Source organism: Mugil cephalus, chromosome 8, assembly GCF_022458985.1.
Source record: "Mugil cephalus isolate CIBA_MC_2020 chromosome 8, CIBA_Mcephalus_1.1, whole genome shotgun sequence".
Lineage (NCBI taxonomy): Eukaryota > Metazoa > Chordata > Actinopteri > Mugiliformes > Mugilidae > Mugil > Mugil cephalus.
This window is the reverse complement of record NC_061777.1, coordinates 12,724,324-12,736,938: the sequence shown is the minus strand read 5'-3', so window position 1 is coordinate 12,736,938 and position 12,615 is coordinate 12,724,324. Positions and strand designations below refer to the sequence as shown.

The 12,615-nt window shown below is 42.1% G+C and overlaps 1 protein-coding gene across 7 annotated transcripts in view; it reads left to right on the top strand.

The window, feature by feature from the left end:
- Window positions 1-12,615, top strand: part of vps13a (vacuolar protein sorting 13 homolog A) — a 32,483-nt gene that overhangs the window by 10,628 nt on the left and 9,240 nt on the right. For 4 of the 7 annotated variants that reach the window (XM_047591159.1, XM_047591163.1, XM_047591162.1 and 1 more), the window contains exons 26-57: window positions 29-185; window positions 298-377; window positions 481-540; window positions 687-879; window positions 1,063-1,179; window positions 1,265-1,368; window positions 1,697-1,864; window positions 2,028-2,335; window positions 2,451-2,598; window positions 2,798-2,969; window positions 3,477-3,622; window positions 3,746-3,915; window positions 4,085-4,338; window positions 4,556-4,740; window positions 4,879-5,022; window positions 5,181-5,393; window positions 5,513-5,656; window positions 5,936-6,037; window positions 6,134-6,286; window positions 6,375-6,633; window positions 6,974-7,134; window positions 7,261-7,364; window positions 7,481-7,793; window positions 8,354-8,490; window positions 8,598-8,892; window positions 9,084-9,188; window positions 9,278-9,424; window positions 9,511-9,642; window positions 9,877-10,010; window positions 10,655-10,726; window positions 11,865-11,997; window positions 12,467-12,524. In XM_047591159.1, coding sequence (XP_047447115.1) covers window positions 29-185; window positions 298-377; window positions 481-540; window positions 687-879; window positions 1,063-1,179; window positions 1,265-1,368; window positions 1,697-1,864; window positions 2,028-2,335; window positions 2,451-2,598; window positions 2,798-2,969; window positions 3,477-3,622; window positions 3,746-3,915; window positions 4,085-4,338; window positions 4,556-4,740; window positions 4,879-5,022; window positions 5,181-5,393; window positions 5,513-5,656; window positions 5,936-6,037; window positions 6,134-6,286; window positions 6,375-6,633; window positions 6,974-7,134; window positions 7,261-7,364; window positions 7,481-7,793; window positions 8,354-8,490; window positions 8,598-8,892; window positions 9,084-9,188; window positions 9,278-9,424; window positions 9,511-9,642; window positions 9,877-10,010; window positions 10,655-10,726; window positions 11,865-11,997; window positions 12,467-12,524 — 5,068 coding nt within the window. The remainder of the gene's footprint in view (window positions 1-28; window positions 186-297; window positions 378-480; window positions 541-686; window positions 880-1,062; window positions 1,180-1,264; window positions 1,369-1,696; window positions 1,865-2,027; window positions 2,336-2,450; window positions 2,599-2,797; window positions 2,970-3,476; window positions 3,623-3,745; window positions 3,916-4,084; window positions 4,339-4,555; window positions 4,741-4,878; window positions 5,023-5,180; window positions 5,394-5,512; window positions 5,657-5,935; window positions 6,038-6,133; window positions 6,287-6,374; window positions 6,634-6,973; window positions 7,135-7,260; window positions 7,365-7,480; window positions 7,794-8,353; window positions 8,491-8,597; window positions 8,893-9,083; window positions 9,189-9,277; window positions 9,425-9,510; window positions 9,643-9,876; window positions 10,011-10,654; window positions 10,727-11,864; window positions 11,998-12,466; window positions 12,525-12,615) is intronic. The other 3 variants (XM_047591160.1, XM_047591165.1, XM_047591161.1) reach the window with 3 other exon arrangements.

Below are 12,615 nucleotides of genomic sequence, written 5' to 3'. Positions count from 1 at the left end.
TCTCTCCGTGTTGTCTTTGTTCGTCCAGTTTTCTGTTCAGTTGTGTCGTCTCTCTGGACAGAAGGAAGTCACAGTGCTCCACTTGGACATAGAGGGCCTGGGCACTGAGCTTAAAATACGCACCTTTGACATGACATCCAACACCTACCTGCGAGAGATCTGCCTCAAGTGTCCAGAATACATGGGTCAGTAGAGCGGATACCTCACCTTTATTTCAGTTGATTCATGAGATCGTCTTTAACGTTCAGTATTTTTCTTGGCTGCAGTTTTTATTTAACATGTTTCCTCGTTGCGTAGATTCTGAAGACAAGCAAGTTCAGCTCATCACCACTCTAGACAACACAGAGGTTGACCTGCTCACTCTGGAGTACATCAAAGTACTTGCCACCAAACTCATGCTTATTTCATATTAATTCCAGTAATTATTTTTTACATTTTGAGGAAATGGCCTTGTTATTAAGTATTGGGTGTCCTTTCTAGGCTGATAAGAACGGTCCTGAGTTCAGGTCTCAACACAACAATACAGAGCAGCTCATCAAGGTGAGGGAAATGTTGCATTTACAGTTTTTGAAAATATAAAAACCTGAACTTATTTTTGTCTTTTATTTCGTCAAATCATTAATAATAGACGTAAGAATGGTGTAAATAGTTTTGTACATATGTAATTTACAATACAAACTCATCAGGTGACCTTCTCATCCCTGGATGTTCATCTCCACACGGAGGCCCTCCTCAACGCCATGAACTTCCTCAACAACCTCCAGCCTCCGTCGACTAAGAAGGAAGGAGGGCAGGACGAGCTCCCCACCATCCCCGAGGAGGATGAGGGAGAGAGGGAGGAAGAAAAGAAGGAGGAAACCACTGTGACCAGAAAAAAATGTGACTGATGTTATCATTTAATTCTGTTATTATCTCACACTTTTTAAAACTAATGTTTTTAGGATTTGTGAAATTTAGCACATTTAGTATTACACTACAAAGGCATGGCTCTGGTGTATCTGCACCTTCATTATTTGTCTTTGCACGTCCCCCTTCTCATCCGCCCTCACCTTATGTTCACAGCTACAAAAAAATCGAAGTATGCAGACGTGGTTAATCTGCACATCAGAGCTGATCTCCGCTGCCTGAAAGTTTTCATTCGGGGGCAGAAAGCCAGGATCTCAGAGATCAGTATTGAAGGTATGGCTCACACGTTTGTTGCCGCTCGTATTTACAGCGATGATTTGCGTTAAGGTCTCAGTGTGTGACTTTGTCAACTGTCCAGGTCTGGTTTCTGAGGTCCTGATGAGGAAGAAGGAGACGGAAATTCTGGCCAATTTAAAGAACATTGTGATCCTGGACTGCAACAAAGACGCTTTTTACAAGAAGGTACCGACTGAGAGTGACTTAAGATAATGGGCTGAGAAGTTAGTCTGATGTTGGTGTGCTCATGTGCATTTAAATTGAAAGTGGAAGTAACATTGATGGTACAAATAAGATGTGGTGATTTTTAATTATACTCAATGTGTTGGTAGCGGTTTCCAGTATTTGTATGACAACGTGAATAACTGACATGAATAATTTTGTGCATTTACATTTTAGTCAAAACAAAATCCATATTTGCTCCCAGGTGTGGCGTTGTTAGCTCACTGTTGATACAGCTCTGTTCTTTTTTTGACTCTTTTTCCTGTGTTTGTGTCTCTCATTCCTCTCTCAGGCTGTTTCTATAGCAGATAAGGAAGTGTTTGCGTTCCGCATGGTTAACTACACAGATGCAACAGAAGGAGACGCCTATCTGGACATGTCTAACGTTGACACCTGTGTCTCACTGACAGTGGGATGCATTCAGTTCGTCTTCCTCAACAAGTTCGTCTCCTCCATACTGGTAAGAATCACACATCCTGTCGCAATCCAGCTGCTTTTGTTCACATGTGTTGCCCCTGCTATCTTGGCTTCTTAGATAAGGTTATGATAAAATCACCAGCCAGAAAAAAGATTATTTAACTTTTCCTTGTTCCTTGTTATCACTGCATTTCTATTCCTCCCAGGAATTTATCAATAACTTCCAAGAGGCTAAAGAGGCGCTGGCTGAAGTCACAGTCCAGGCGGCAGAAAAAGCAGCTTCGGGCGTGAAGGAACTGGCAGAGAGGAGCACTCGGATCGCTCTTAACGTCCACTTCAATGCACCCGTCATTTTCCTTCCTCAGTCCTCCTCTTCCTCAAACGTCATCGTCGCTGACCTTGGTCGGCTGTCTGTCAAAAACCGTTTTTCCAAGCAGCCTTTTAAAGGCGATGCCAAGATCCCTCCTGTTGTGGATATAATGACCGTGAGACTCACTGACCTCAAGATGTACAGGTCAGCGATCATCCTTCACTATGAGTCATGAATACGTTTTCACCTAATTTGGATTTACAGTCATCTGATATTCCATCATAAACTTTTTTTTTATCTGTTGCATTGTCTCTTCCAGAACCACGTATGTAAATGAAAGTTTTCAGGGAGAGACGCAACTGTTGATGCCAGTCAGCCTCGACCTGGAAATCCAGAGAAATCTTTCATCTAACTGGTACCACATCATACCTGACATAGAGATCACTGCTCATCTAAAGCCCATAAGTGTAAGTATGATGTATGGCAGCATGAGATTGAATTCATTCTTCAGATTCATTTGAACTTTGTTCAATTCATTTTTTTTTTTTTTTCTGTTAGTAGCTGAAAGTTTCTTCCCCATTTTCCTTTTGGTATTTGAAATCAGGAAATTGCAGTTCTTGCAGTGGTAGTGTGAGTCTAAATGTGTTCTGCATCTGTTACCAACAGCTTATCCTGTGCCAGGAAGACATGACTGTGGTGCTGAGGATTCTGAGTGAAAACCTGTCGGAGACGTCTGACGCTGTTCCGCCTCGAGCTGCTCTGCCCTCCACAGACCGCTCCTCGGACTCTGTGTCCATCAAAGAGTCTCAAGGCTCTGGAACCACTGGACCAGGCAGCGGTAAGAGCTGTGGTCGTACATGTTTTTGTACATATGTGCAGTGTGTCCATAAATTTTATCTAAAACTTTTCATGAATCTTTAAAAGTATTCTTCTTGACTGGAAACGTCTTAGTCTGTAAGTCTTCAACAGGCGGTACGCGACCCCTAGGGGGTCCGCGGAGGTACTGCAGGGGGGCCGCAAAATCTTTGGTTGATTAGACATTTTTTTTATTTCCCCCCACAAATTTCTTTATTACTAATTTCTTTAAATACACATTAACATAAATTCAACATATTTTAATAAAGGGTTAAGGGATAACGTAATATTTAATGCAAAATTATAATAATAATGTACATTTTAAATAGCACTAGGCCAAGTTAAATATAGACCATATACAGTAGGTAGGGGGTCCCTACTTAATCTCTCCATCAGTTTGGGGGTCCTTGGCCTGAAAAACATTGAAAACCCCTGTTTTAGTCCATTGTAACCAAGCCCCATTACACCTTTTTGCCTTTCTGTTATTTAGATCCTGATAATGTTGTTGCAGGTAACACAGTGGTGACGGCTGCTGTTGTGGAGACCCAGCAAAGCGGCAAGCTAAAGAGCAAGCTCAAATTAGACTTCAAGTTTGACTCCATGACGCTGGTCCTCTACAGCCCAAATGAGAATGAGGTAATGCATAACCATAGACTATAGTACATACAAATACACCTACACAGTCGAGTACAAGTAAAAACAGCCTTTATTATATGAAGTGTGCGTAGTGAACAGGGGCTGTTTTATGTTGTTTAATAGACACAGCAGTTAGACCCCCATGATGAGCAGCTGAAGCTGGCAGAGTTCACTCTGGGCACCATCTCCACCTCCGTCCACATGTTCTCCGACAGCTCCATGAAAGCCTCCGTCTGTCTCGCTACATGCCTTCTGGACGACAAGAGGCCAAAAATCAAAATGGTCACTCCGAGGTACAAGATACACGTGTAGACTCTTACCACAGAGAAGTGGCTCATATGTACCACCATGTAACGTAATAATGATCCCATATAACTAATTATTATCAAAGTGTTTATATATAGTATTTATATCAATATCCACCACTCGTTCTTCACTCCCAGCTGTTTTGTGCTTTCCCAGGATGATGGCGATGCGTCCCGGTGCAGAGCAGAACATGATGGTGGAGGTGAACTATCGACAGGGCCGTGATGGTACCACTTTAGACACTGTGGTGCAGGATGTGTACCTGTGTGCCAGCATGGAGTTTCTGCTCACGGTGGCAGATATCTTCCTCAAGGCCAGCCAGCAGGGATTCAATCAGGTGCCACAGCACAAGAACTCCGGTGCAGGAGATAAAAAGAACATTAACTCCTCTGTCACATCCAAAGAGTCCAGTGAGTCAGCCTCAACATTTTTAAATCATTTTCTCAACACTACATTACAACAATACATTACAGTTAAACAATCAAATTGTTTTGCTTTTGTATTTTTATGTTAGATTTTCAGTGTGAGTTTAATTTAGATTTGTACAAGCGCTGTTTATGTTTACTACAATGAGACGTAGGCATGATTTGACTGATGTCTTTCTCTGATAATCTCTACCGCTCTCAGCCACAGCTCCCCCCGTGGTGTCAAAGACAGTGATGAATGTTGTGGTGCTTAACCCGGAGATTGTGTTTGTGGCTGACCTGACGCGTGCTGACGCCCCGGCTCTGGTCATGACCACACAGTGTGAACTGTCCATGGAAAGCGGGGCAGAGCGATCAAAGATGACGGCTGTTATTAAGGACCTCAAGGTTTGTATTTTAACCAGCATTTTAACAGTAAAAAATAGATTTTCAAATAACTGACTAATGTAGAAATTGTGTAGGAAGCTACTGATATATACCCATTAAAGAAAATGAATTATATAATCATAATTGTGGTCATTGTAGGTAGTGGCATGTCCCTTCTTAAGAGAGAAGAGGAAAAACAATGTGACCACAGTGCTGCAGCCGTGTGAGGTGTCCTTCAAGAGCACTCAGTCCACAAACTCCCCTCAGGCTATGGAGGTCGTCATCAGTTCTCTCTCACTGAAGGTATTTCCATTTGGATTCATTGTGGTAATTAAATAAAAAAAACTCTCATCAAGTGAAAGCATATGTTTAAACAAAGAAACGGGTCCTCACGTTTTACTTTGACATGTGGAATAGATCTAAGAAAACTTTATGGCCCTGTTCTCTGATTCTCTGCCCAGGTATCTCCAATCATCATCAACACAGTGATAACCATCCAGTCCGCGCTGACTCCCTCCCTGGCTGAGACCCCAGAGGTGCTGGACAGCCCCGTCGCTGTGGATTTGTGGGAGAAACGGGGCTGGAAGGAATTCAAATTCTGGTTCCTAGAAGACGACAGAGATGAAGACATAAAGTCACTGATCCCGTTGATACCAAAGGGAGAATCCTTAAAGGTATTTGGCTGCATTTTACTCCATTTTTACTTTTTAACTTGTAAATCCTCCATCTGTCTTCTATTTCATACACAAAATAAAAAGTATTGCGTCATTTCATTGCCTCCCCGTTACTCCAGGTGAACATCAACTCCATCTGTCTGACTCTGGAGGCTGGAGTGGGACACCGAACCGTCCCCATGCTTCTGGCCAAGTCCTCCTTCCATGGAGATGTGACAGACTGGACCACGCTCATTAACCTCCACAGTGAGCTCAAACTGGAGGTAACACACACACACAAGCACAGACTGTCATAGTAGTAATCTGCCACAACATCAGACTAGTTTCATCGATATCGGCCTTTGTCAGGAGACGTCACACTCGCAAAACCGCAATGCATTTTGGGTCATTAGCGCCTATTTTGTGGGTAAACAACAGGATGAAGCGCGGTTGTGTGGAAGGATGCAATAGTAATTCAAAAAGTTGATCTTGGTGTTAGATCTTGGTTACTAGAGATGTGGAGGTAACTAGATGCTGTATTTTGTCATGTGCTTTGCCTTAAGGTTCACTATTACAATGAGGTGATGGGTGTTTGGGAGCCACTGCTGGAGCCTTTAGAAGATGAGACCAGAGATGGTTTCAGATCCTGGAGACTGGGACTGAAGGTAGTGATAAGTGCTCATACACACACATAAAGGAATTACACATGTACACATGAATGCATATGGTGTGCTTCTTACATTTTATTGTCTTGTAACCAGATGAAGAAGAAGCCAGTGAAGTTCACAGGTGTGTCAGATGAAGTGGATTGTAATGTCCCGGATTATAAGACAGTAATTGTGATCAGCAGTAAAGACCAGCTCAACATCACCCTCTCCAAATGTGGACTGGCCATGCTGAGTAACCTGGGCACGGTGAGAGACGAGATTTTTTTACAGAAACTACCTAAAGATCGTAAAAGGCTACATGTAAAATGTGTTGTTTTTTTTTTCTTTTTCCCAGGCGTTTGCTGAAGCTGCCAAACAGACGGCAGAGTGTTTCCAAAAGGATGAAGCTCCGTTTGTAGTGAAAAACCGTCTGGGCCTGGCGATATCGGTCCGCCACAGTGACATGTTCTGTCCCATCGGAAAGCAGAGCACCGACCACCGTGTGATGCTGGAGAACGGTGAAACCCTCGGGATGGACTATTTAACCACGACAAACTCTGATCAGTTCTCAGCTATGACCTCACTGAGTGGAAAGGACTACTACATAGAGCCCAGTAAGTGGCACTTTACACTAACGAGTATGATGAACATAGAGAACAGGCAGTTGGTGGTTGTTGCTGTACAACTACAATTTAAAATAATGTTCACAGTTGCAGTGTGATTTCAGTTAACGTTGTTTAATTAATAATTAATTTGTGTTCTATCCTCTCAACACACATCTAATGCTTTTAAATCTCAGTGATTTGCTCTACCGCCAATTACCCAATTACATGAGAGTTTTAAGAAAGCACAACACCCGGATCATCCTGCTTATTTCTCCCGTCTTTCCTCATTAATGTAACAAAAATGAAGACTTAAAAAGAGCTTTTTTTTAATTTCCTCTGCTCTTTCCAGCTCCGGTGGGCCACACTTCCGCCAGTGTGATCCCCCTGATCAAAGTGGGCAGGGGGATGTACAGCGTAATGCACAAGCAGTCGGGAGTCACTCGTTTCCTGGTCTGTCAGATTTACTCAGTGGAGGGCAGCAAGTACGTCAAGATCCGCTCTCCGTTCCAGGTACATTTGTAGAATTCAATCATGTCACAGTGTGGCAGGTTTGTCAAATTAGCCTGTTATGTAGCAGAACAGAATAGCAATCAGACCAGGCTGAAATTAATTGATTTTCTTTTTTTTTTTATGCAGATCATCAATCATTTCTCGATACCATTCAAAGTTTTTGAAGGGTCAACATGTCTGGGCACAGCTCTCCCCACTGAGGAGTTCTGTGTGCCTCTGGACTCATATAGGTGAGGGCAAACGCAGTCCCGCTCATTTATGTACAGATCATAATTGTAACCTTTTCCCTTTGCCTCTATTGCCTATCTTCGCCATCATCTGCTCTTTGCGCCCCCCCCCTCTTTAGGTCTGAGCTGAGCCTTCAGCCAATAACAGGGGACGAAGCAGACGATCAGGGAGACCAGTTCGAGTGCTCAGAGGGCTTCAGCTATGAGGACATCAGCAAAGAGCAACCAGAAACACCACTCCACCAGACGTGCCGTCGCCGTGGAGATCAGGGCGGTGTGATGACGGTCAACATCGTTCCATTAAAGGATGCGGTGACATTCAAACACACTGGAGATGCCGGGGAGAACTTTGATGTCCCCTTTGTGCTTCACCTGTGGCCTTCAGTTCTGATACGCAACCTGCTGCCTTACCCCATCGCCTACAAACTGAAGGTAGGAAGTGGATTGTAGTCAGTCGCAGGGTCTGCAATACTGGATGGAAATAAAACATACTAGTCCATACACTATGCTACAGTCACTGGCCAAATCATTAGGTACACACGCATGTAGATGATCTGCTAAACAGGACTCAGAACAAGGTGACTTAAAAATCTTTAAAGTTAGTTTTTATTTGTAATTCATTCCGCCATCAAATTTATTGGCATTTAAGCTTGTTCGTGAGTGCTTTTCATAAGACGTCTGTCAGATAATAGATGTTTATTCATCATGGGATTGCTGGTCAGAGCTGCATTTCTGTGCGGCAGTCATGTTACACTCTAGATGGTTGTATAATGAAGGTGGAATAAACTAGAAGAATGAATGTAAACACTTTAAAGGTTAAAAAATATGTCAACATTTTAAAATGGTCAGTAGTCATGTGTTTGGTTTTCAGCTAAATTATTTAATTATTATAGCTCTTCCTTTACAAAGTGTGCGCAGATGCTGTAGACCTACTAGCATTTCATACTTTTCTCATATTCACTGTTGTGTTACTTTGACCTGCTGCTCAACAGAACAGTGGAGTCTCTGTCCCCGAGGCTACTCTGGACCCAGGACACTCGGCCCAACTTCACACCGCAGTCATCAACCAGTCAAGCCTCGATCTCCGCCTGCTGGACTACTTGGCTCAGGATTGGTCTGCTGAATACAGGTTTGGCTTTAGTCTCCTTTTGGGACTATTTTACTATGATACTTGGGAAAAAAAAGTTATTGTGTCCTTACTTCTCACTGGAATAAGCAAGTAATCGTGTTGTGCAGCCTCTGCAGTGACCAGGAAGAGATCACCTTCATCGTGTTCCAGTCTCAACGAGAGGATGAAGAAGACGACGGAGAAGGGCCAGAGAGGAAGAGGGCTGAGTTGGATATAGCCGTGCATGTTAAATATGATCTGGGACAGACGGTGATTGCTATTCACTCACCATACTGGATGGTGAATAAAACGGGCAGGCTGCTGCAGTACAAGGCTGACGACATCCACCGTAAACACCCCCTGAATTATGACATGCCCCTGCTCTTCTCCTTCAAGCCTCGCTACTTTCTGCGAAACAATAAAGTAAGGGAAAATAAAATGTTTGTGCAGTCAGTTTAAAGTTATTTTTTTCTGCACATTTTCCAGGTGCCCCAGGTTCTCTTTCATTTGTTGAACTGCCTGTGTAGTTTCTTTGCTTAATATTTAGGTTTGTGTTAGGCCCTGTCAATAATAATTTATTTTTCGTGTGTGGTTTCCTTCTCGTTGCCCTGCAGATACGTCTTATGATCTCAGACAGCGAACTGTCGGACGAGTTTTCCCTGGACACAGTTGGTAGCCATGGAGATGTGAAATGTAAAGGCAGGTTCAAGGACTATCTGGTAAGATGCCGGCTTTCAGACATTAGCTCCTTTGTGTAAAGACCCAGGTGTGTTTGGATGTATTTGATCGTTTGTCCGTCTGACCTCAGGTTGGTGTGAAGATTGAGGCGAGCAGTTTCAGCCTGACCCGCATGGTGACCTTTGTGCCCTTTTACATGCTGGTCAACAGCACAAAGCACAGTGTCTTCATATGCCAGGAAGGGCAAGAAAACTGGACTGAGGCGAAGCCCCTTCAGGTTAGACCCAAACCAAGTGTTATTTTCGCTTGTTTTTTCCTGCACTTGCATTATTTATTTCAGTTTTTTTTTTCTTCTACATACAGTCAGCCATTCCCTTCTGGCCTGAGAACGACGCCAAGCAGCTGAGGATCAAAGTAGAAGGATGTTTATCTGTTCCTCAGACTATTGACTTTACTCGACCAGAAAACTGCCTGTTGCTGCATCTGGACAACTCTGTAAGTCGACACACACACACACACACACACACACACACACACACACAGACACACACTGGGGTACTGTTTGTTTGTGCACATTTACATGCTGTATAATGGCTTTAATTCCACTGTTGTGGAAGCTGGTTTGATTGATAGGCCTAGTCCTGCTAAAATCACATTAGGGTTTTATTTAAAAAGACAATTTTTCATTTATTTCATCATTTATGTTGTTTTGTTTTCTGTTTTTTACAGATGGGTGGGATCATCGTAGATGTGAATCTGTCAGAGCATTCGGCCACCATCCGATTCTCTGAGTACCATGATGGCGCTGCCCCTTTCCTCATCATCAACCACACAAAAGACCAGACTGTTCAGTTTCAACAGAGGTAAGAGAAGTAAAATAGTAAACAATATCAACACGTGCAGTTTTGTACTTTGTGAAGGGTAAAATACTTTTAGTGTGTCCGTAACTGTTAAACTAAGACCTGATATCTGGTGTTTTGCTGGTCGAAAATGTCCTTGTGTTACATTTCCTACTAAATAATTTTTAATATGTTATCAGTAAATGTTCTTAAAGTGCTTTTTTTTAATTGAGTTGTGTCATGGATGTGCCACATTCACCTAAAAATCCTTCAAAATTAATGTTTTTTCAGCTGTTTCATACCTAACTAAGAGAACAATTATTCTCTTGATCTCTTATTATTCCATGTATTATTTAAATTTTTAGTATTTCTGTGTATTACTTCTGTTTATGTCTCATGTGTCATTTCTATCTTTACAATGTCTGAATGATGTCTTTTCACATTACTTATCTCGTGAATAACAGGTTTTAATTTTACCATCGGAGTTGAATTTCTTCATCCGTCGCAATTCTCACTTATCAACGTTATTGATGTGTATTTTGCATTTGAATGTTGAACGATAACGCTGTCCTCCTGTTGCAGATGCCCTAAACGTTTTGGTGAATGATAACTGACAGTATTTGTTTTTGCTGATAGCGATTTATGTCTGTTTGTTGTGGGTCATGCAGCGTCCGGAAAGAGACCTCGTGGGTGGCTGACGAGCTGCTCGACCTCTCCTTCTCAGGGGAAGAGGAGGACAGGTAGAAATATATGCAAAGAGGAGATTCTTTTGACACACTCTGGACTCAAGATGGAGTCAGACAGGGAAAAGAACAACAAAGAGTAACGCTAATGTGTGCGCCCCTCACACAAAGTCATAGAAAGGCTGTGGATGACACCTGGTGGAAGAATCCAGTTTAGCATGAACACGACAATAAAGCATTATTTAAAAATGTACAAGACACAAAAGCTCTATAAAATTATAGAGCTAATGTGACGCACACGCTTTGATGTGTTGACACATTCTGAGTGCAGAGTGTGGTCAGATGAAGAGTTCAGGTAAAGATACGAAGAAGAAGAAAACTCCTTCAGCTCTGATTCTGGTTTGTCTGTGTAATCTGCTCCCTTATTGGAAATTATATAACATTATTGTGCGGTAATCGCTGTACTTTAAATACAAAGACAGTGACATCAACCATGACACATATATGATGAAGTCTTTTTTTATGGAAAAGATCTACTAAATTACCCACTTACCTGTTTTTATTGATAACCGGAATAAAGAAAAAGCAGCAGGTTAGACGTCTAAAGCCACTAAATGTTTCTTTGACCTTCGCTCAAGCCTTTTCATCTCTACCCGTAGAAGTACTAGTATTTGTTTCTGCCAAAGGAATCGCTCCTCCTCCTTCTTCCAGTAGTTCTCTTGCATCGACTAGTATTCTCTGACTTTTTCTCTCCATGCGTAGATTGTTGCTTCCCCACTTCTTCTTCCTTTTCTCGTCTCCGCTTTGTTTCGTCCGAATCGAGAGTGGTACTTGAATGAACATGCATACCCAAACCTAACCTTTCCAGGAGACCTGTGGATGTTTTTCTTTCCTCAGTTTTACCTTTTTTTTTGTTTGATATTGCTGTCATTTGCTTTTATTTTCCTGTTGAACTAATTGCTGTATGAACTCTAAAAGCAGGTCCTTTGGAGTGGATTGTTGGCATTGTGGTGGATTTTTGGTGGATGGGCGCTGCTTCGTCGTCTTCTGTTACACTTTACCGCCATCTTTAGTTATTTGCTCACTTTCATGTCAAATCAGTAGACGTTTTCTCCATTTTTATAGAAGTTTGCACCTATGGTTGATGATAAACTCATTGTGCATGCGTGTCGTGGTGGTTTTAATGTCCATGCAGCTCTCAGAAGGAGACGGAGCAGGAGGAGCTGGAGGCAGGGAAAGCTGTGCACTACACCTGGACTGAGCCCACGGGGTCCCGGGAGCTTTGCTGGAAGTGTGGAGAATATAGCGGGACGCTGAAGAATGAGGAGGTACTGTGTCTGCGTCAGCATTTTTGTTCTTTACGCCTGAAAAACAATCTTATGTAATTTTTCTCTAAACGCACTTAAATTTCATACTTTAAAGCCGTAATTGTTACCTTTCACATCGACTTTTCCTCCAAGATATTGGATTAGTGTAATTATGCTCAGTCCCTGATGTATGAAAAAGGCTGTGCTGTTAGGCCACAGTAGCTAAACAACTAATAGTATCGATCTCCTTTAGTAACTGCATTTCCCCAAAAGACTGAATTCACTGGGCCACATTTTATCCCTGTGTTATAAGAAATTTGGTGCCATAGTTTCTTCTCTTTAAATGCAAAATTTGTGGATTTGTGGAAATAAAGTTGTATTGTTTTTAAAGTTTAACCAATGTTTTAAGTTGTGAACTTAAACGTATTATATATTCACGATGTTAAGAGGTTGTCTAAACTGTGTATCTGTTTGTTCTTTGCATCTTTAGGACCAGCGTAAAGACATGAACGATGAAGGAAAACTTTTTGTCATCTCCTTTTATGAAGGTAAAGCACAAGGACTAAGAATTTACTTTCCGAATCACTTAATTTCTATTATTTTATACTCATTTAAAATCATCTTTATTTCTAGCCAGTG